This window comes from Linepithema humile, chromosome 4 (assembly GCF_040581485.1).
Source record: "Linepithema humile isolate Giens D197 chromosome 4, Lhum_UNIL_v1.0, whole genome shotgun sequence".
Taxonomy (NCBI): domain Eukaryota; kingdom Metazoa; phylum Arthropoda; class Insecta; order Hymenoptera; family Formicidae; genus Linepithema; species Linepithema humile.
The window spans coordinates 26,407,141-26,430,936 of NC_090131.1; the positions used below are offsets into that span (position 1 = coordinate 26,407,141).

Sequence of the window (23,796 nt, forward strand, 5' to 3'; positions counted from 1 at the left end):
TTTCTTGCTTATAAAAATCTAAGAAAGCATACATCAATAAACAAATTAAAATTGGTTCCAATAAGAAGTACTTTACTGTTTCTTTCAAAGAACTTGGAGCTTATAAGTAGAAAAATATCTTCGAAAATTTTTTTAACGTAACTATATATATTTTTGAAGATATGCAAAATATTTATATTTTAAAATTTAATAAATTTTTTAAATAAAAATTTGTGAAATTTATATAATTAAAATAATCTGAAAAACTGTTTATCATTCTATTTGTGTTTGCATGCAAGGTCAGTGTTGCAGAAATCCCTGTCTCATTCCTCGTTTTGGAATGCCATCACGTTGCAGACATCGAGTCAGCCCCACCGCATCGCAGATTTCATCGTCTGGTACCATCTGAAAATATTTAAAGTATAGCGCGACATATACAGTCGCATTATCCCTTTCCGACATAGCTTCGGCGGGGAGCCACTACTCACTTCTACGACCCGCAAGGACGTGGCTGGGAAGCAGCGGGTGAGTGGCGACGTCGAGGGGAGTAACCGCGCGAGCGTCACAACCAATCGACACACTTAGTGTTCTTCGGTCGCAGCGTGCGGACCATATCGTTCACCGTTCCTACTTGCCGTTTTCCGCGTTTGACTTCTTATTACCCGCGAAGTCATCGATCCGCGTCCATCAAAGTCATCGACCGCGCGACACCGCTCAGCCATGTCGGTAATTTATAAGAATTCAATGAACGCCATCGGCAAGTTTGTGCCCGAGAAGCTGCAGCCTCTGTGGAAACATCCTGCTGGTTAGTAAAAGCGGTCGATCGTAGCGTTGGGTCATGTCGAGCAGGTGGCACGTGCGTAGTGCGCGCGTGTGTGTGTTGTGTTAACAAGAAGGAAAATGTATCAAATAACGTGTTTCCAGTGCGTAAAAAATACGAGGAAAAGTCAAAAAGGAACTTTTTTGACTCCTAAATCAATTGAAAGTCTATTTTTTAACTTACTTTCGTAAACTTTCCTTATTCGAGATATTTAAATCTCCCCGATTTGAATCATTGGTTTTATCATTATTTTGTCTTCAAACAATTATTATTTTTTAACAAGTACTCGATTTTGAATTAACAATTTGTCTTAAATCGCGAGTTTTTTTTCACAAACTTAGCTGTAACAAGAACAAACTGGTATAACGCATATATATGTAATTTTTTATTACATTTATCTCGCGACACTCTCTTATCAAGCAGTGACGCAAACATTTTTCCCGCAAAGTGTTATCGTCAATTGTAAGACTTGGCAACGCGCCGAATGCGGTATGCGAAAGGCAAATATTTTACGATGCATTTCGTGCAAGGTCGCCTTCTTAAATTAATCCGACGTATTTATATTTCGAATTACTATACATCATATTATTTGCTTTAATTTCCATACCGCTAATTATCTTTCCTCATGATTAAGAGTCGCATTTTTCATTCGTTGATCGTGCGTATACGTAAACTTTTGCGACTTACATACAAAGTCAGTTTATAAATTCATATGCATATTTATTACACATTTGCGTATTTATCAGGATCATTTCTCAAGATACGTGGAAAAATTTTCTTAGGAAAACAGATTGTTGATAATGAAAAATACAATATTTGATTTTAAAAAAAATTATGTTTACGCGAAAATTTACGGACTAACTTGATACACACCGGGTTGTCCTATTTTCTGCAATGTGCTTTTTCGCGCAGCTGGTGCCTAAGCTGGCGCTGGTGCCTAAGCTGGCGCTGGTGCGGGCGCGCCTTCACCGAATTATAACATGAATGGAAACAAGGCCACGCAGTGTCTATGCCAAAGTTGCTCTAACGAACTTGAGCTGGTAGAGCGGAAGCTTGAATAGATAGAGTAAGAGAGAGAGGGAGAGAGAGAGAGAAAGAGAGAGAAAGAGAGAGAGAGAGAGAATGGAATCGGACAAGTACAAGGGCATACGCGACATAGCGTGCATATATCAATATTCGTGCTGGCGCATTGATTACCATATTGTTCGCGGTAGAACTTTGTATTTGGGTATTATACATGAACATCTTTTGTATTTTTTTTTTGCATCTTGAGTTAATTACTGCGTGCACGAAACGTTAATCATCTTTACAAAATTGTATGAGAAAAACAAGTTTGCTAATGCATTACAGATTACACGTTATGTCATACGCTGCTCTGTAATTTACCTTGACTTTTTATTGTCTTTTTTTTTTTTTTAGGTCCACAGACTATATTCTTCTGGGCACCGATATTCAAATGGGTTAGTAATTACTTTCTATTTTTTCAGTATTGTCAATCTCACATTTTTGATAAATTAATTAAGCAGTGAATAAAAATTAAAAAAATCATTATAAACAACTTTAACATAGATTTTTTATTTTTGTAATAAATTTTTTTAACACTTAAAATAATTTTTTTTTATTTTTGAAATATGACTTATTTTTATTTATCTGGTTCATACTTTGTAAAACCGTGACAGAGCATATGATTGAATAACCGTGTGTCTGCATATGTATATTGAAGCAATGGATAAACCAATTTTGCTTCAAGGCAGCTACTGCGTAATGTATGCTGGCAAATAAACTTGTTATAGAAAGATGCCAAATGCATTCGCTACATATATCGATTTATTATAGTTTCATAATTTTATAACAATTTCGCAAAAATATGCATATCTGTTTTTATTTTTTACTTTTACGTTTAATTAAATATTCTACCTTATCTGAAATGTTTTAATAACAAATATATTGCATGTACATAAAATAAAAATATAAAATCTGTGGGATATAAATGCTGCAAACAAATTTATTCAATTGTCGTTTTACTATTTATATTTATACGATAATTTTGCGATAAAAATAGCTTAAAGCAAATATGCTACGTTATAATATTTAAATTATATAACTTTTAAAAACTATATAATAAGTTTGACGAAAGAAAAATATATGAATTATTTTTGCAATTTTTAGGGGCTTGTAATTGCCGGACTCAGTGATCTGCAGAGGCCAGCAAACAAAATCTCCATCAGTCAATCTTCTGCCTTAGGTATCACTGGGTTGATCTGGACCAGATATTCCCTAGCTATCACTCCGAAAAATTATAGCCTCTTTAGCGTGAATCTTTTCGTCGCGTGTACGGCACTATATCAAATATCAAGAGCCGTGAGGTGACTATTTCAACATAATTCTTAAATCACGCCTTTGACAAGTTCAGTTCAATAAATTCACACTCAAATATTTTTGTTTTGAAACGTGATGAAATTTCTGAACGCCGTTTTTATCATACTTCTGTTTTTTATTGTTTGAAATAGAAAGAAATATTCATTATATTTTTATACGCGTTTCTGCAGAATTTTTAACGCTGCCAAAAAAATTAGTTACGCAAACGAGTCTGCCAAGTTTTCCTTATGCTCGCGCGCGTCTTGCATTATTTATATCGCTTAATGTCACAAGGCATGAGACGTCTCACATACTTACTATTCTTCTTCATTGCTCTAATTTCATTGAATTAATTTTTGCTTCAGGTATCAACAGCAACAATCAGCTCTGAAAATGGCACAGGCAACTTCATCAGACGCAGCTCACTGACGATAACTATAGATACACATTCCTAGGAGACAAAAATAAAATTATTTAATTCTTCACTATTTCACGTTACCATTTAGCACGTCGAGACGAATAACGTGACAGGTATCTGACCAATGTATCTTAATCCTCCGAACGAGGAAACGATAGATAAGTGATGCATGAAACAATAGATAAGTGATGCATAATGATAATGATGTTAAGTTATATTAACTTGGGATAAATAGTGCAATTGCGTTCGGTCTCGCGGCAGCATCGAGCATTATAGACACATTAACACATATTTCTGAATGAAATAAACTGTTATCCCAGATAACATAAAAAGATCATTCTAAGAGAACGACTGATTAAGATCTAATAAACGTCTTTTAAAGGTCTTTGCGATATCGTTATATTTGTGCTGTGTAGGATGAGTCAGGAAGAACGTCACGAGTTTTACGTAATCGTCAATCGAAGTTCTTGGTGCCAAACTGTGATATGTATGACAGATGGTACTTTGTCGTAACGTTAGTCAGTTGGTGAATCAATATATGTTACGAATAGATTAAATAACTAGGCACGGGACAAATGGAGTGTTATGTTGAAAGAGCGATCAGGAATAACTGATACCGCAAATTCGACCACATCGTATCGTTGCGCGTTATCAATTCATCGATTGTAAATGTATATACGTTTTCGTCATGCGCCACGTACATTCTACCTCGAATTGTAACGATATTCACGGTGCTTCCGCACGACATATCGACGCTACGCGACATTTCGGAGAAGAGGACAAATGTACAAATGTGTATACCTTATTCAATATTGTTGTAACTACCTCGCTCTGATTTGTTGAAATAAACTATAATGATTTTTAATATGATTGCATTGTCAATCGTTTATCGAAGCTGAGCTCAGCGCGACACAGTATCCATCATGTAAAATGTTCAACATTCGACTATACAAGTATTGCAATCAACGGTAAGTTATTAGGCATTAAGCGATGTTTACCTTCTCAGTTATTACATGCAGGCTTTCAAAGTGCGGAAAAGTAGCGCACTCGATATCGCACTTTAATAATGGGAATAATGCGCGTCAACATCTGTTCATGTTTTACAAGCATTAAGGTATTTCATATCACCGATCTGAAAATTTCATATAATTAATAGATATTCCGCCTTTCTATCGATATATTTTTATTAATGTTGATCACGTCATGGATATTAGAAAGATGTGATAAAGATTTCAATTTTCCAAGATTTACTATTAAAGTTAACTTTTTTAATATAAAATTTAGGTTGCCTCGATCATTGATAAGCAGTAATAAGATCAGCGATAAGCAGTAATAAGAATATTCAATTGTATATATTTTTCAATATTAAAGATTATACATTATCCATAAAAAAAATATATAATAGTTTCGAAACAACAATTCAATTTCTATTACTAATTTGCACCATTATATTGGCAGACCTTGTTAGATTTTTGTCAAAAATTTGCTAACGTCATTACTTACAACTGATTCAGTTCTATCGCCAGTCTATTGATGAAGCTCATTTCGCAAAATCTCGATAGATTCACCTCTCTGTAAGTACTTCGATCGCAAATATAAATCAATCATCTAAAGAATCAATATCCATTATTCGGAAAATCGTCATACATCATTGCCTTGCGTATCATCCCGTCATCATTTCTCTCACCTACATAATCATAATTTATATCCCGAAAGCCGGCAATCGATGGTTGCCGTTAGTTTGCCAGTCGACCGTGCAAGGCCATCCAGCGTTGGCGTCGCGATGGGTGCGCCGTACGAGTTGCGCGCGTACACGTGTGTCTTACACAGTTCGTGGCTGCGCTATCGCGAGGACGGACGAGATAATCCAGTATTCGTCGTCACTCCGGTCCCGCGAGGGCTTCGGTGACGTTCGCGCTCGATTCCGACTAGTACGCAAGTGGGAGACCGTCATACGGTCGAAGGAGGGAGTGAGAAAGAGGAGCAGACTCCAGTCGAACTCGTCGAAACGCACGTCGCAATATGTTCTCCAATCTGACAACCGGTCTCAATCAGATGTCCAACTGGATGGGCAAGAAGCCCGAGAATGGCAGCGAGGAGACACCCGAGCAGAAACCCGAGCAGAAACCTGCCTCTCCGGATGCCGAGAGCGGTGCGGATCTTGAGAAAAAGAACAATACCAGGTACGTCATTTTTTTGTATCATAACCTACAACGTCATCACTTCCTGACATTCAGTTTGTCTGCTAGTCCATTGACCTGCGCATATATCTTCTTGAATTTTGTTCGTTTTGATGAAACGCTCGTATTCTTACGCGTGTTGTCATTATTCGCCGCGAGATTGTGCGTGCGCGCTTGTGAAGTGCGTCATGAATTCAACCGCGAGTTTCGCGACTGCCTGCTTACGCGAAATCGATCTTCTCGCCGCATAATTCTTTTTGACGGACAGCTTCTTCGTTGAATTAAACGGATATTATTTTGGTGAGTTCAGTTTCTGATATCAGTTGGACGAGTTTTAAGTATTTTACATTGTATTGTAAAATCAAATATATACATAAACGATTGTCAAATCATTGTACAAAGATGCGATGCGCGAACTTGCGGGCGTCGTCGCCGCGTCATCGCTTTTTTGCGTTCTAAGATCTTTCTTTCTCGAACACACACTCGAAAAGTACACACATAATTAAGTTTCTTTCATTTTGTCAGTCGTACGTTACATCGCCGTTTGAAACAGGCGGCACAATCTCGCCAGATACATTTTCGAGATTAGATCAATAACGCCCGACTTACGTAAAGTAGCACGACATTACATGACTCGTGCGAATTGACGCCGGATTCTATTCTTTTTCAATTGTTTTTTCAGACAATTTCCTACAGTTTCTTTGCTCGCTTTCTGCACAATCTGATAATTATATTAATCTTATATCTTCACAATATACGTTTATATCGCTTTATATACAGGGTGTTTTATAATGTCCGTGCCAACGCTCGTGTGTGGGTGAAATGCGGTAAACTGAATAGAAAAGTCCTTTACCGTTTTGCAATTTTCGCGATAATAATTCAGATATTAATTAAAAAAGGATTGACGAATAATCACGCGTTGTGCGCGGCTAAACCATGGGCTGTACACTCTAGGCGTGACAGCAACGAAGATCGCAACAAAAAATAACAACGCATGACGAGAGCAGGAGTAATACGTGTTATAATTTTGTTATAATTTTTCGTTGCCGTGCGATCTTCGTTGCTGTCACGCCTAAAGTGTACAGTTCATGGTCTAACCGCGCACAGCGCGTGATTATTCGTCAATTCTTTTTAATTAATATCTCAATCATTATTGTGAAAATTGCAAAACGGTAAAGGACTTTTCTATTCAGTTTACCGCATTTTACCCGAACACGAGCGTTGACACGGACATTATGAAACATTCTGTATAATACACTGATTACGATAAATTTATCTGAATAAAACGATTGTTAAAAATATATCGCGAATATGTGGGCAGTCAGCGAGAAAACAGGATGCAGAGAACTGACAAAGCTTTGGAAAGCTTAAACTTTTTATCTTGTTCTTACAACAAGCTTTTTATATCTTTTTTATTTTAACGATTAAATACATTGCGTGACGTATTTAACTGATGTTTTAGATATGCATCAGTATTTAAAAACTTTTGCCTTCCTACATAAAGTTGCATAAATTTTGGACAACTGCGCACATCCTGAATTATGCAAAATTGGTGGCAACTTTATGCAGGAAAGCATTTCTAGACGGTGTCCATCGTAATCGCGATGAAGATTTAGCAATGTCCAATTAATCGGCAAACTAAATCATAAACGCAAGTTTATACGCACAATATAATTCTAGAGCATTCTGTATGTCATACATTGCCGATGTTAAATGTATTATTTAATTTCAATGTATTATTATAAGGACTTACATTTTTATGAATGTGAGGTAAATATAACGTGAGTTGCAATATTCGATAAATGCAAAATATAAATACACATAATCATATGTACATAGTAAGAAGCGTCTGAAACACTTTATGATTAACATGTAGCATGTTAATTTCGCAGCTGGATGTAAAAACTCCCATAATAATTCATACTAATGCATATTAATAAGTTAGGTTGTCATTACAATAGAAATTGAATTTGGAATCCTAATTGACTAAAACCTACATATTCTCACATTTTGTTCCCTTTGTTCCTTTTATTTTTTTCGCTATCTATTTATCTATGTATCTCTAATTTATAAATTTATTATTTATACTAACGATATTTTTAGTTCATAGCAGATATATCATGTACGAAGCCAAATTTATACTATCTCACTTTAAAGTCTTACAATGCATTTTTATTTTATTTACTGACACTTTATTTATAATTTAAATATAGAAATGTCTTATTAAGTTTTGTTTTAAAATATTCTCGATATATTTTAATTCTTTTATTGTATAGACAGAGTGTTTTATAATGTCCGCGCCAACGCTCGTGTGCGGTAAATTGAATAGAAAAGTCCTTTATCGTTTTGCAATTTTCGCGATAATAATTGAGACATTAATTAAAAAGGATTGACGAATAATCACGCGTTGCGTACGGCTAGACCATGGGCTGTACACTCTAGGCGTGACAGCAACGTGGATCACACGGTAACGAAAAATTACAACACGCATTACTCTTGCTCTCGCCATGCGTTGTTATTTTTCGTTTATTCGTCAATCCTTTTTAATTAATGTCTCAATTATTATCGCGAAAATTGCAAAACGATAAAGGACTTTTCTATTCAGTTTACCGCACTCTACCCGCACACGAGCGTTGGCACGGACATTATGAAACACCCTGTTTTTTTTTTACTAATACATATATATATTTTTTCGAAAAGTGAAGAAACGTGATCTCAAAATATAAGAAAATTTTTTCTTTCTCGCTTTTGTTTTAATGCAGATTGTTACAGATTGTAACTTTCTAATTAATTCGGTTGCAGTTTGCGATCATACAATATGTATGATGACGTATGTATGTGTATTACGTGTGTACGTATTTATAATATATGTACTGATAAATTGTTTGTCAATTAATTCCGTGATTTCAACGACACCGTGTGTATCATGACCTTTGTGTACTATAGGACACCCATATCATCTCTGTATTTACTACGAAACTATGCGTGAGCCACAACGACGCATCAAATGTCAGGATACACAGGGCGACCCGTAACACTTGTGCGAAATCAATCGGCTGTGCGGTGCCGCGATGCTCCCACGTTCGATCGGCGAATATACTGTCACACGGAATTCGCGAAATGGAACCGCGGTGCGCGCGCGCGCTTATTCCGCAATAACATCGTACACGCTAAGCCATTTTCAATAAAAATTTAATTTAGGAATTACGGAAAAGCTATTGAAAAAGCATTGGAATTTCTTTTTTCTCGTGGAAAAGAATATTAGAAAATCTGTAAAGGCTTTTATGAAATAATCAAGTGGAGTGCACACATATTCATCGTAATATATATATACATATATATATATATATATATATATATATATATATATATATATATTTTGCTCTTAAATATGCTTTTTCTTAGAATATGTCAATATACGTAAAACTAAATAATCGTACGGAATAATCGAACTGTTATACATACGTAAATATAAAATTGTGTGATTTCTACATGTGTATATTTCGATATTCTCGCTGACCTTATCCATTCGGTGAAAATTCAAAGCTCCGACTAATTAGTGCTGTTGGAAATTTCGTTTTACATCCCTGCGTGTCCTTTGACTAGTAATTAGTCGCTTTGTTGCCGCGCGATAGTATCCCGCATAAATTACAGCTTTCACATCCCCCCAGCAAGACATTAAATTTCAGCTAAGCAGAGAAAGTTTTTAAACAAGGCGAACTTTGAATTTTGGAAAGTTTTGAAAAAGGTTGTGGCTACCGTTCAAGCTCACTTTTTCTCATCTAATCTGGTTTCTCCGCGCTAATCTATTTAATCGATCCGTTGTGCATTAAAGTTCATTACATAATACGATATTTACATTTATTTATTTTTTAATTTTTATAATGTGTATTTTTTAATATCCATAAATAGAAAATTACATTATAATTACATTGTAATTGGGTTATGGTTTCTCAGCATGTTTCCATTTAATGATTATTCGCAGTGTTATAAAGAACCTCGGTATTTGTGCATTGTTTAATCATTTTCGCATTTATATCTCATATTCTATTATTTTTACCTCACAGTCTTTAAAGATTTCAATTTTTCGTTTAAAGATAGCACGAAGAGTTTCATATTTACTAGATTCAAACCCTTTTCATCCAACATTTTAATTTCAATTTGTTTCCATTTCAAAAGATTCGTTTCTTTATTTTCAGTCCGAAAGGCAATAAATTGGAAATGTTCGCCGGAGTAAAAAATCAAATGTCCGGCTGGTTGAGCGGCGGCATACCCGGGTTAAGTCGCGGCGCCGGAACTGGCGAGGGTGAAGCTCCGCCACCAACCGAGACGGAAGAAAGCCAGCCACCTCAAGAGACCGAAGCTCCCGCTGCCGAGCAAGTAATAAAGGATGACGATGCAAGCAGGTAAGCGTTAGAATATATTTACATGTTTCATATTTTATTTTGTCGTTGCATATAAAAAATCTCATTTTTATACATATTAGGTGATATTCAGGAAATAAAATATACAAAAAACGAAAGATATATGCAATAATCTTTTTTATATATGAAAAGAATAAAAATTATTTGTATAATTTTATTTTTGTCAAATGTAGATTGTTTAAAAGTGGAAAAAGATTAAAAATCAGAAAATGTTTTCGATTCTACATCTCGATTAGTAAATTTTGTATATCTATATTTTTTCGTTAAAAAAATATATATGATTTTAGAATCATAGAGTAACGTAATATATATATAAATTTCTCAATTTTCTACGTTTGAATTGCAAATATAACATTATAACAACAATGAAAATATCACGCAAAATTTGAAGTATACTTTGGGAAACGTGAAAGAAATGTGACGTCAATTTAACGCGATACTTGATTATCAAAAGACATTTACTTTATGAAAGTGCTCCATAAAATTGAAACTTTCGGAATTCAATATTTCACATACAACGATCCAATACTGTTACGAGCGGAATACGCTGTTCGATCTTGTTGGATAAACGACGGAATGCACAGGGAAAATATTTTTGCAGTGCAACCGGTGGAGCGGACAGCGGTCCCGCGAGTTTAGAGGGCACCCCGACCGACGACAAGAACGGACAACAGGCTTTCACTGCCGGTAAGTTCTGTGATATTAATATGGATATACTATTCAGCGTGAAGATCGATGGCCGTGTACCGGCGTCGAGGAATCACTTTGAGCACCGTTTACATTATTGTTACGCGAGATTAGAGCGCCTTACATGGTATTTTTCACGAGGCCACCCCGGCGAATCCCGGATATACATATATCACTTTAAACGCGTCAACATACATATATCATCGTTGCAACGTTGCATAAAATAACGTCGCGCTTTTAAGCTGTCTCTGGATCGACAAAATTGAAAGAGCATTTTTCGAATAACTTTTCGCGTGTTATCAGAAATATTGACTTTACCCTTTAACTTTCGTGACACCGCATACGCCGGTTGGATCGGTTGCTTTAAAAAGAAAAACATCCGCATAGATAGTATCTAATTTTCACTGCAATTTTCGGGCGTTCACGCGTACTCACCGTGTCAGAGAAAAATTAATCGGTCCTTTAAACTCCGCGTCCGAAAATTACGGCGAAAAGTTTTAATTAAATCCTCGTCCATAAATATACGGAGATGCTGAGAAGCCTGTGTAAAAATGGCTTATATCAGCACTGATATTGATCATGCGGATTAGTTTTTCTTTGTGTTACAAGAAGATGATTAATGAATCGCATTGCTTTACTATCGATTTAAGACTTGACTCATTAAGACTTGACTCTAAGGGGCACGTTGTATATATTTATCGCGGATAGAATGTGCGTCCCTTGTCTACTCATATTCGATATCCACTATCACTCGTTTCCACTCTACAATAGAAATCTATTTTCCTGGAGCGGCTGCGAAGCAATGTGCATATTCATTGGTAAAATGGCTAACGGCATTTCACGCTTTACGAGCACGAGATTTAGCATGCATGCACTGCGGTTAAATAGCGGAACATCAATTTATGATTGAACGCATCATTAATCGTCATTAATGGTTTTGTTAATTTGCTTTGCTATGTTTTTGAATTCTTTTTAATTTCTCGAAAAAGTTCTTGAAAAGAAGTCCTTAAAAACCTTAAAAAACTTTTGTCTTGAATTTTTTGCGAACACAGCTTTAAACAATATTCGTTTTCTTCTGTTGTTAGAAGCACTGTCGGAGTTTTTGCGCGACATGTACATTTTCAATATTAATCTGTTTAAGTACTCGCAGAATAATAGGAAAACTAATACTTTTTATAATATCTTTTCACGGTTAAAGTATTTTATTATTATTTGAAACAACCTGGGTATTTTTCGAATCGACAAATAATGATCTCTTTTGAAGTAGGTCGTGCTTTGTTACGCTCCGCGGTTTGCAGAGAGAATTCACGCTTCGCATCTCTAAAATTCGCTGTCGCTTGCGCGAGACTCGATATTACGAATTATTTTGCTCTTCAATGGAAATATATCATTATACTAATGTTGTAAGAATCTTGTCGTTGTATTTTTTTTTTTTTTTTTTTTTTGAATTTACACATTTTATTATTCCTCGATCCTTTTCTTTCATACAACGCGAGTCGATGTACTTCGCGTAACGATCATATATCATTCCGTGGGAGAACATAGAATTCTTTCAGAGAGAAAATGTTTATAATGGAGTTCAGTAACACAAGAGGAAATGCTAGCATACGTTTTATCGGGCAAGGAAAAGAGTCGTGCAATAAGTTTTGTGGAAACGAGCGAAATATTCCTGAAATCTCAGCACATCAACGTGTGCTACCGCGACTCTTTACTTCGCGAATAAAATATACTCGTATTTGTCCGAATCTGAAACATACTTTTTTCTATAAGTAGTTTTGTATGCATAATGCATTTCATGAAATTTCTAGAGAAAAATGCAAAAGCAACGACATTTGCAATTTTGTTGAGTATTTATGTCAATTTAAATCGAAACTCAGAATTTTTATTCACATTTTACTTTTATTTCTGTCCATTTTGTTATTGTTTGAATATCTCTGATGCAAGTTGCGTAGGATAAATTTTCTCGTATTGCAATATTATTTGTTCTATTTTATTTTTCAAGATTGAAATAAAATTTTACTATAATCATTATAACGTGGATTTAATAGCGATTTCCGTGGAAAAATATTTTATATAATGGAGCATACCGATATTTTTACGTTATTCGCATTTCATATGCGAGTTTCATACGTGATACAAATTTGTGAGTTAAAATTCCTTCAAATTACGTTTATACTGTTTGCACAATTGCGAATTAATTTGCTTGGGTTGCCGGTCCTTTGATTATGCACATCATTGAATCGTCCAGTGGGTTCGCAGAAAATTCAATTTCTGCCGCGAGCGGTTATCTGTGCTCACACACACATGATACGGCGTATCTTCCTTCATTCTCCCAGAAATTGCTCTTGTATCATTCATGTGCCCTTTATTTCGCGAATTTTTTTGTACACTGGTCCGGGAGTATTCTCTGCCGGCGGAGATACGATACTCCCAAATTATACGTGCCCTTTGCGCGATATATTTCTTTTTTTAGGAAAAGTGTATTTCTGGATCCGAGAAAATAGCGTGTAATAATAGTAACGTGTACTGCGCCTTTTCTAGCAGTTTTAAATAATTGAAGGGACGATATGGGATGTTGCATTAAAGACTCAGATACGGCCCGCTACACTTTAAAGTACAGCTCTTTTTACTTCTTGTAGGACTACATAAATACGCCGCGCGCGTGCTTGTGGAATAAATCGTATATAATGCTCGTTTAAATATTCCTGGTTTATTTTATCCACGGCGCAGACTAGGGAACAGCGAAAAACGTTATTTCCATATTTCCTTTTGGGAATCATCTCTGTATTTCTCAAATATTCAGCGTGTCGAAGATTTCTCGCGGGTTCTGTTGTTATATGATTTTTATTTTCCGCGCGATCGAGTATCTCTTTTAACCAGTTATCTGTTGTAACAATATTTTGATCATCGTTCGCTTTGCGGGCATTTCAGTGAGTCATTTTTCTCGTTCAACACGGCGTTTTCTCGTTCTGCGTACAATGTGACTGAACGTTTACAATGGTATTATCGGAAATCGCGCTTCCATCACTACTCCGCCGGTCTTGCGGACAAAGGGCAGGTTGGAGAGGCAAATGGTTAAGTACCGCCGTTCGAGAGAAATTTTCCCTCGAATATCTTCTTTTCTGTATTCTCCGGCAGCGCAAAAAAAAAAAACGTAGCGGATGAGTCGGGACGCTCAAACATCAACAGGGCAGCTCGGTATATTTGATCGTCTTGAAAATGTTGCCCAGAGATCGACCGAAACGGAATACTTGACAAAGAGTAAAAGGGCGAGACACGGTATATTCGAAAATCTCCCGTGCTCCAAGACACGTTCCACGTAAATATGTTATTTAAGTGAGCGTCATTTGAAAAATTCACAGTGCATGAGCACGAACTATAATCGGAGCAAATACCTTTGCCTTTATTCATCGGAGCAAATAGATTCGTCACCATGGATTTTGCGATGCGTTGTTTTGCGCAAACAAAACACAACACGGCATTGTGTTGGCACCCATCGATCGCGCCGAGGCATCGGTCCATGAAATCTGCACTTCGGTACGCAGAAATTCTGGCACGTACGTCGCAGCATACAGTAATCATATGGTGCAATTGATTGTGAAATCCCTATATACAACATTTACATAATATAAACAGTAAAATATTCATGTAGCAGCTGCGAAAGTCGTGCTGTAAGTCGAAAAATGGAAAAAATTTATTTAGTGTTCGTAAATTTTTAAATATTCAAATAAAAGGGACGTTTTGGGCGCGTTTTCAATTTCCAAATGCGCCGAATTCTAAATTCTAAGCCCGGTTGTTTCTCAAGTTAACGACTTCTAACGCGCAGTTACAGAACAGGGATGTCTGTCGTCGACATCGCCATTACTATCGCGAAAGCTGCTCGTTGTGAATGAGCAATCACTACACAAAAGTGCAATTTCCGCATCAGCTGCCTGGGAAGCATCGGAAATACAAATCAAGAAAGTTTCAAGTCCCGTAGCGGATAAACGGATCCGCTACTCTCGACCTTGCCTCCTTTTTTTTCTGTCAATCTCGCGACGTCGCAATATTTCTTCATCCGCTATCCTGGTGTGAATTGAGCGAAGATTAATAAGATAGAGAGTGCGAAGCTGAGTGAAAGAGGAAAGAAACGGGCTCGATGGGTTCGTCCTTGACCCGCGATATACATACGTAAGGTGCTTACTTAGTCGAGTAGCTTCGATATCAGATGAGTTATCGAAAAAATATCTATATGTATATTTAAATGAAATTAAATAACTACTACGAATACGAAATATCCGATCGATTGCGTATTACTATTTCCATTTCGCTATCTGCAGCTGGCAACACAAATAATTTCTCTCGATTTGCAACGAAAACTGCGTTTGTGAAAGCTTCTACGTTCTCGATACGCGAATATTCGGAGATTTAACAATCGATTCGCCGGGCTCTGCCGCTTGACTACACATTAATCAGCAAAGTAAAAGTGCACACTGCGAGTGTTCCCATCGAGCGAGTACCAATCGCGGTGCGCAGATTAATTTCGCGGGGATTAAAAGAGAAATAGAGATGGCGAGTGAAAGAGAAAGGACGGGCATGGCGGAGCGGCGGCCGGGGGGGCTGGTTTGTGCAAACGGGTGGAAGAAAAGCGGTCGTTGCGTGTGTCCTTGGCCCGTGGCGGACCAGACACCTAGATCCTGCGGCGCTGGGCTTCGTCGATCCTGAACAAACCGCGCCGCGGAGAAGGAGTATCAAGGTCATTAGAAGCGTGTCCCATCTCCCGCGTGCCGCGCCCGTCGTTCACCCGCTGATGATGTGGGAAAAAGTGGGTGACTGGGTGGATCTCAGCCGTTCCGAAATGTTGCCGCGACTCGAAACGCTCGTCGACTCGAATATAACCAAAGATCCAGTCAGCAAGTAGTCGTCCTTCGCGTCGTCGAGGGGTTGGACCCCATCTTCGTCGATCAATACGACCCGCCTCTCCCTTCCTCTCCTCTAACTCTTCCTTCCTTCCCTTCTCGGAAAATCAGCGATATAACCGCAGCTCGCTGGGCCCACCTCGCCCGCCGCTCCATTTCCTCTCCGTGTTGATTTGTTTTTCGCTCGTCTGCCAGATTTTAAGATAACTCGGTCAAGTCGACTTCAACGATCCGTGATGTATTTATTTTCTCTTGAATAGGAATTTTGAATTATAGATAACTTGAATTATGTAGATTTTATTCATATGCTGATTCGATGAAACTTGATATTCGCGGAAGACCACCGCACGTTCATCCAATCTCAGGAATTACTTCTTCTCGTCGTAAATAAAAATTTGATTTTAACCTGCGGATCGGAAACGAAAGGACTTTGCTCGAATTTTTTATGCTCTTTTTATTAAGGACGCGCGCATATAGATGTTTCTGTTCGACGTATTGCCATGCACGATTTATATATATATATATATATATATATATATATATATATATATATAAACGGAATATTTGAAAGATATTTTGAGCACCATCGACCTTCTTCGCCTACACTCTTTCGCTCGATTGTAGAAAGTATTTCTGATTCTTCTGAGAGGTTTCAAAGGTGGCCCGATTTCTTCGCATAAAACCGGAGGCAAAATTCTTTTCCATCGGTTTGCTTAGAATTTTGAAATATGGAACAACATAGAGTACATGTTGTCATAACCAATCTAACGAGAAATCAGAAATCACGTAGGTACGTAGAAAAATTTGCGTTATTCAATTCGAGAAAATTACCTTTCCAATTAAAATCAAAAATATTTTACACGTAAGAAAATATCATTGAATTTACATTCTGCTCCTTTCTTTTATTTCTCTATAAAAATTCTAATCGTATTAGCTAAATCGAGAGGAAAATCCACATCTGACGTAACCTCGAGAATCTCGAGAAAACGAACAGGAGACAATTTATAGTATTTGAGTGTGTACAACCGTTCCTTTTATTCCTTTCTCGGTCGTATTGAAATCGAGAGACGGTTATGTATTGTGCAGTGAAATAGCCTTTTAGTACGATATTTTCTTCAATTGTATTTTTTAGCGACTATTGATATTTTTTACAACATTTAAGCAGAACTGTTTGTTAAAACCCCATTTGTACAAATTCCAGATTTCAGGATTTTTAGAATTTACGTGGGAAATATTCTACAATATTGCTACAGATTATTCAATAATGTACATAATATAATTTTTAACGTAAAAAAAAAAAAAAAAATCAACAGTTTAAAAACTGTGCGTACTATTTTAAAGGGGATGTGATGCAGCGCGATATTTGAATCATTCAACGTTATTAAAAAAGATTTCAATAACAGTTTCATGTTACATTCGTGTTCAATTTGTAATATATTTCGTACACGAAATTATTTGATAACGATAACTTTCCGATATATCCATGAGAGAAGAATTTCGATTAACATTGCAAATTTCTATTTCGTTAAATGGCGTAGAACGCTCACTCGCGGGAAAGCTTTCTTTCTCTGGTGAAAGAATTTCATGACTTTTTAACCAGGCCAGGCCAGAACTCGCATCGATCTTCTTCCATAATGGGGCTGGCGCTCTTAGACGAGGTCCCTGGGAAGGTATTAAACAGTTCCGAGAAGATTATACCGAGTCGCTGTACGATCGTTACTGCGCCAATCAAATTTAACGTATAATTAAGCACCGTGGCAGTAGAGAAAACACTCTCGAGTGCGATATCAGAACTACTGCTACTTCTGCTTCCGACGCCGGCCGCTTTAAAATCTGCCTCCGAAGCATCGAAGTTGGTAATCAGTTTCACCGCAGTTCCGGTGCATCGATTAAGCGACGCGACGCATTTCAATGGGATGTTTATCCCGCTTTTAATATTAGTAGTCGAGCGTCTACTTTTTTGTTTGCGCAGAACTTTAAGCGATTTCCAAGTATCTCCTTTGCATTTTGCTTAGCGGGATTACTATGGATTTAGTGTGCTTGATCAATGATATTAATGAAAAGTTTGGTGACGGCACAGTATTTAAATACTAGTTTATTTGAATTAGCAAACTGTGAAAGTTTTCACGCAAATTCGTATAATTATTAAAAAAATAACTTTTTGTTTTTCATTTTATGTGAACAATATTTTATCTGTAATTCGCAATATTAAAATTCTTGACGATATTTAATATTTATTTTTATAAATTACAATCCAGATTATATCGATTTTATAAACATATTATATACCCGCGCTGAAATTACGTTCGCCGAAATCTAATTAACGATAATACGGTAATGTTCGTGGCAGTTAATGGCAGAATGTCTTTCTAACGAGATGTGAGTGACCCGAGCATAATTGCCGCGCTCTCGGACCACTGAAGTTTCATAGCTCGCTTGATTTGCCGATAGCAGAAAGGGAGCGGGTCATCGACTCGGAAGTGTGCGAGCGCGTATTTCCTTCGGTCCGCGGACTCGTCGGGTTTCAGACGGAAGGAATGCTCGTAAAATAATAGAAATCCGAGAATCATTGCGACCTAGTGCCGGTTCTCTGAACCCGGGGATGCTGCACTGAACTCATCTTGTTCGTGATGCTATTGTCGAGGATCAATGTGCATTCCTATTACTCTCGTACTTTACTCATTTTTCACAGCGACATCGCAGATAATTTTCCGTCTGGTTTATCGCGGGATTGAACGGAGTCGAAACGATAAATCGGGACGAAGACTCGAACGCAATGATAAACCGGCAGACTTCGTCTCTCGATGGAATTGAACGAACGTGTAGTCTATTTTTAGTTTGGATACGGTTTTACCGGTTTATTAAATCATATTGAAGTGGGGACAGAGAGATTGCTGTTGAGAGAGAGATCTCTTATCTATTCTCCATATTGTCTCCGCGATAGTTCTTTCGTGAGCGCGACTCAACATGGAATATCGAATGCGCTGAATTCGTTGCTCCAAAAAGTTCTTTTGCGAGAGTGTCTGCTTGATATGAGAGAATTTGATCTTTTACTTTGGATTCGGATCTCTTTTCAAGTTATTTTTCGAAGAGAAATATCAATAATTTCAAGAATTTGTTACTTACTGAACAAACTTTGCGAGAAACTAATGTTGAAAGAGAAATACGTAAGACAACTGCTGTGTAACGTGAAATCAGTTTCGAAATCACGATAAAACTGTTGCGACGGACATACTTTTAATTTACGGAATTATTTAATTACTTATAGTGAATTATTTAATTACTAGATACTGTAGAAAATTCCTAAGAAAGTATTTCCGAGTTCTCCACAGAACATTGCACTTATTAATAAATGGCTACTTTTATCAGTCATTTTTGGATACTGTGGTTTGAATAATTATTTAAATTATTTATTATGCTTGCAGTTTATAATATTTAACGATGTAACATGTTATAATAACGACGGAAAATATAAACATAAAATCGATTTTATATTTGAGATCAATTTCTCTCGACAGGTATGAGCGCGATAGGCAGAAATACAAGGTCAAATTTTGCCTCAGTTGGCACATAATCATATAATTTGAAAACTCTTGGCAGTAGTTCTGATTGCCTGCTCTTCATTATTTACAAGCTAATACAGTTACCGCTTCGATGCTCGAATTTCACGGATAGCGTGACAAACGTTGTCGATGACAGTTTAATGTGCGCCGCCATATATGTTTATTTCACGGGTGTCATCGCGTATGAGTATTTTATCAGATCATTTTTGTGCGCGCGCGTAGCGCGGTAGTAGACATTGTTATCAGATAAGAAGTGATAACTGCTCAACAGCTGTTAGCGTCGTAGATCCCGCATTATATCACATGGCGGAACTGTTGTCGTTAATGGGTCGCAGGAGCACTATTTTGGTCATAGTGCGCTTCCTTTATGACCATGCGCTTCTTAGTTGCCATTACCCTTCCGACATATTACACAATTATCGACATTATCAACCCCGAACGTACCGGACAAGACCTGATGATGCAAGGATTGTGTCACTATCACAAAGGAGTACACCGTTGATGTATATATGCGACCCTCCTGAGCGAGACGTTTACCGGAATTATATAAGGAAATCAAATAGGGATAATTATATCTTTAACTCGTTGAATAAGGATATAGCAATTATATACGTATTTTTCTCGGTGCAATATATTCTTACTTTTTTTCGCTTAGATATCAAGTAGATTCGATCGATTTGTTAATAGATTTGTCAAAAGTAATGTGATATTATTGGAACAATATTCAAAACAAGTTATATCTGTGTTAAAATTAAAAAAAATGTAAGAATTAAATATTTTATTATTATATATAACTATTACATTAAAATTTGATATTAATAACAGATCGCGTGCAAAAAAATTATGTTAAGTTATTTTATTTTGAGGTATTTATTACTTTAAAACTGTCGAGATTTATTACTTTAAAACTGTCGAGATTTATTACTTTAAAACTGCCGCATTTTGCGCGCAACGAACTTGTGTCGATTGTTATTTAATTAAGTCGACGTTGATTCCTTATCGTCTGAAATATATCGATATCTTATCGAAGTTTCAGAGTGAACAGTCGCGCGAATTACTACGAAGTGAGTGAACGTCCGTACGTCGATATCTTTCGTGTGTGTCCTCTTCTTCTTTCGTGACATCGTCTAAATGATTGCGAACTGTGCTCATACCGGTGACATGTAGCACGAGATTTCTCGTCACGTCATACCGGAGTTCTGCGACGAAAAAGTTTGCTCAGCGGTGTCGCCGACGGCCGAGCGAACTTTCCGTCGGTCGCCGACGACTTGGAACGAATTTTCTCTCGCTGCTGAAATTCGTGCTATCTTTCTTGTAAAAATAAAATAGGGTAGAACGTTAACGAACTCGCCTCATATATCAGTTGCGACGCAATTATCGTCGGACACGATGGATGCTATTGGTGAGCCAGTTCTTGGGAGATTTTCCCCCGGTCGTTTGTAATTGTCACTGTACTTTTGTACTTACGAGAGCATCGACGCTATTTTAATTCCTCATTACATCACACAAAAAAAAAAAAAAAAAAAACACGGAAATAGGTTTTGTTTTATTACATTCGTATTACGGATGTGACATAGTGCATTTCTTTCCACGAAGCGGTCGATTGTTACAGCTGTGCATTCTCGCTGCATCAAAATTCTCGATTTCGGGCTAAAATCGCCTGAACACTCCCAAGCCGATTACATGCATTACAACGCACTCTCTGCGGCAAATTTCGCAATTTTGGTACAGTAACAAATTATCTTCCCGTGACATGGGCGGGTATGATACTTGGCAATTGTTTAGCGGTTCTCGGATGCCTCGGGATACAGTAACTAAACCCTCTTGTGTAACCCAGACACCGGCCTCAATTATCTGTAGCGCCGGCATCTCCTCGACGCGAGACGTTTATTAAGCGTTTTCGGAAGCGACTATTAAGCATCGCGACGCGACGTAGCGCCGCGCCCCGACGTGCACGTACTTTACGTCGATTCGTTTCTCTTAATGGCCGCCCGCGGCGGTCAGATGGAAATAGACAGGGAATAAACCGCGCGAATCGAAGCGCCGCAATCCGCTTGATTAAATTGCCCTCGCTTTATACAGCTGCGAAATCGCTCCACGCGCTCTCGCTCTCCACGAGTAAAGATGCCTCCTTCGTGAAATTCGCGAATGATTTTAGTGTCCTGCGGATAAAGGAAGCGTTAGCGCCGTTGTGGTACAACATAGCTGTTGTAAAACTCATAAAAAAATTAATATACGCCATTTAAAAGCTGCAAAGACTTAACTAGGTATTCCAGTTTTATTTCTATGGCTCTTTTGTATAGAACGACGACGCCGCACTCTGGTTGGCCCCATTTCAAGAATTTCTGAATTTTCTCGTCAGTTACTTTAAGTCTTTATTATTCCTTCATTGTTCCACTCCGTGGCGGGGAGATGCCATGCCTTTGTATTTGACTGGTATTTTTTATAATTCCATGGTTCACGAGAATCTTCGCTTCAACGATACTACTTAACTTGTTTTCTTTTACTATTTTTTTGGTTGGAAATTTTGATACAAATTTAAATGATGAAATTAAGTTTGAAACTGCAGTTGACATGTAATCAATGTCTTGAGCGAAGTCTTCCCGAGTTAAATTAACGATAACGTCGCGGACATACTCTCGCAGGCATTTCGAGAAGGACCAATTACACTTTTGCCGTGAGGCAACTTGTAAAGTGCTCTAGGTTACGAGCGAATTAATATGTTGTTACGCACGATGAGGTACTCCATGGCGGCGCAGTTCGAAACGCCGAGACCGAAGACCAAGAGCGGACGACCTTTTCCACGAGTCGGTAAAGCTATAAGAAGAGGTGAATCGTTTTTTATTTTATCGAAAGCGTAAATGTCAGTGTGTGTAACTTGTCGCAAGCTGATGCGATAGACGAGGAAATGACCACGCTGTTCTATTTGCGGATCGTGATTTAGATGTTATATCGCGTGGTATATCTATCTTGTAGCATGTCGCGTAATACGATGTAGCAGCGTTTCTACCGTGGACATTGCTTCATTTTCTATTTTTCATACGGCGATACGTCCCCTACAGACCATTTAGTTAATATTCTCTCTGCCGTGTTATTCGCGTGTTAGCCATATGGAAGGTAAAATGGAATTAATGTAGAAAAAAAAAGACAACTCGTCTCTGCTTTACAAGACTTGATATGTTCTACACAATTTTAAAACTTTATATTGCGAAAAGAAACAAACTGTAGTGTAGATTTATTGTTTTAATTGCATTATATGTTCAAATTAATATAACTAATAAAACAGAATATAATTAATAAAACAGAAGTGCATATTAAAATTAATAAACTTGCAACATTTGGCATACAACTTGCAGTACTAAACCGCGATTGCACTGCAAAGCTACATCGCGTAACGGAAACATCTGGCGGCGCGATACCATGAAAATTGTATATACTAACGATTCGGTGTTTATATTTAACGTCAGAGAAACAGCTCGTAACACGTCTTTCCGCGGTGGAGCGACTATCGCCGTACGCTCGTCTCACTTTCTCATCGAGCCGTGATAAATGGCGAAGTCAGAATTCCCGGCAAAAGAGTCTCATGAGAAATCTACCTGACGTATCTGGGTTGGAACAAGCCAGCGATCCTGTTTGCACATTGATTCAGGAGCATCGAGCTCCGACCTTTCAATTAATGCGATGACCTAACTAGAATTTTTTTTCACAAAATCGAATGCTCTCTGTATTATTAATATCAAATAGCAGTCTGGTATTTTCGCGTTTTGAAATAAGCAGGGCGAAAGCTAGCAATTAAATTGAACGACACTATTTTTCTTTTTCCAATTAGCGATTCTTAAAGAACAGAGACGGGATATTTTCTGCCTGGAAGAAAAATAGCCACGGAAGTCCTACGCTTAGTTTATTTTTACACGATAACTGCGCCCCTGCAGTTAACTGCGCGACGAACAGTTTACTCTCACGAGAACGTCGCATTCATTTTCATTTTACTTTTTCCATTTCTGCCTACAGTTTCCACAAAGGCGCTGGCGGGCGCGAAGAGCTTCGGCGGATTCTTGTACAGCGCTGTGAACAAGGCCGGGAAGACCGTGGTGGAGGCCAGCGTGAAAATCAAGAAGACCGTCGAAGAGAATGTGAGTTTTTTCACTGTCATTCTAATCCTATAAGCGCGCCGATCGATGCCGCAAATGATCCGCGTTGCCGTCGTCAGCCTGTTTAAATCAGGCAGTGAGATATCCGTGGGATTTGCTTCAGCCTAGAAATGCGCACCGGTTCAGCAGGGGTGTGTTAATTGCGAATAATTCGCTTTATACCTGCGCATTAAAAGATAACAGCGCGGTGCAAGTGACAGTTGGCTTTTCGCCCATCCAATATCTGTCTAAACGTTAAATGCACGGATTCGGCTGCGAATTTGATGCACGGAGCGTGTGTATCAATATTTTCTGGAAATCGGTAGTCGTTTTATCGCT

General features: G+C 37.7%; 2 protein-coding genes and 1 long non-coding RNA gene across 5 annotated transcripts in view; 2 read left to right on the forward strand and 1 right to left on the reverse strand.

Annotated features, from left to right (window-relative positions):
• The first annotated feature begins 556 nt into the window (after window positions 1-556).
• On the forward strand, window positions 557-4,440 carry LOC105671763 (mitochondrial pyruvate carrier 2). The gene is made up of 4 exons (XM_012366205.2): window positions 557-784; window positions 2,219-2,259; window positions 2,969-3,165; window positions 3,523-4,440. Exons 1-4 carry the CDS (start codon window positions 700-702, stop codon window positions 3,584-3,586), a joined length of 387 nt encoding a protein of 128 aa, XP_012221628.1. The 5' UTR covers window positions 557-699; the 3' UTR covers window positions 3,587-4,440.
• Window positions 4,441-4,475: 35 nt separating this feature from the next.
• On the reverse strand, window positions 4,476-5,213 carry LOC136999381 (uncharacterized). The gene is made up of 2 exons (XR_010889752.1): window positions 5,079-5,213; window positions 4,476-4,707 (listed from the first exon to the last, which is right to left on the reverse strand). It is a non-coding gene; the product is annotated as an uncharacterized lncRNA (long non-coding RNA).
• A 183-nt stretch (window positions 5,214-5,396) lies between these two features.
• Window positions 5,397-23,796, forward strand: part of Sap47 (Synapse-associated protein 47kD) — a 68,536-nt gene continuing 50,136 nt past the window's right edge. For all 3 annotated transcript variants that reach the window (XM_012366102.2, XM_012366103.2, XM_012366104.2), the window contains exons 1-4: window positions 5,397-5,758; window positions 9,955-10,161; window positions 10,781-10,866; window positions 23,339-23,460. In XM_012366102.2, the coding sequence (XP_012221525.1) occupies window positions 5,598-5,758; window positions 9,955-10,161; window positions 10,781-10,866; window positions 23,339-23,460 (576 nt within the window). In that variant the 5' untranslated portion in view covers window positions 5,397-5,597. The remainder of the gene's footprint in view (window positions 5,759-9,954; window positions 10,162-10,780; window positions 10,867-23,338; window positions 23,461-23,796) is intronic.

Coding starts and splice junctions, on each gene's coding strand:
- LOC105671763 (XM_012366205.2), top strand. CDS start 700: ATGTCGGTAATTTATAAGAATTCAATGAACGCCATCGGCAAGTTTGTG. Junction 785..2,218: donor TCTGTGGAAACATCCTGCTG/GTTAGTAAAAGC, acceptor TTTTTTTTTTAG/GTCCACAGACTATATTCTTC. Junction 2,260..2,968: donor GGGCACCGATATTCAAATGG/GTTAGTAATTAC, acceptor TGCAATTTTTAG/GGGCTTGTAATTGCCGGACT.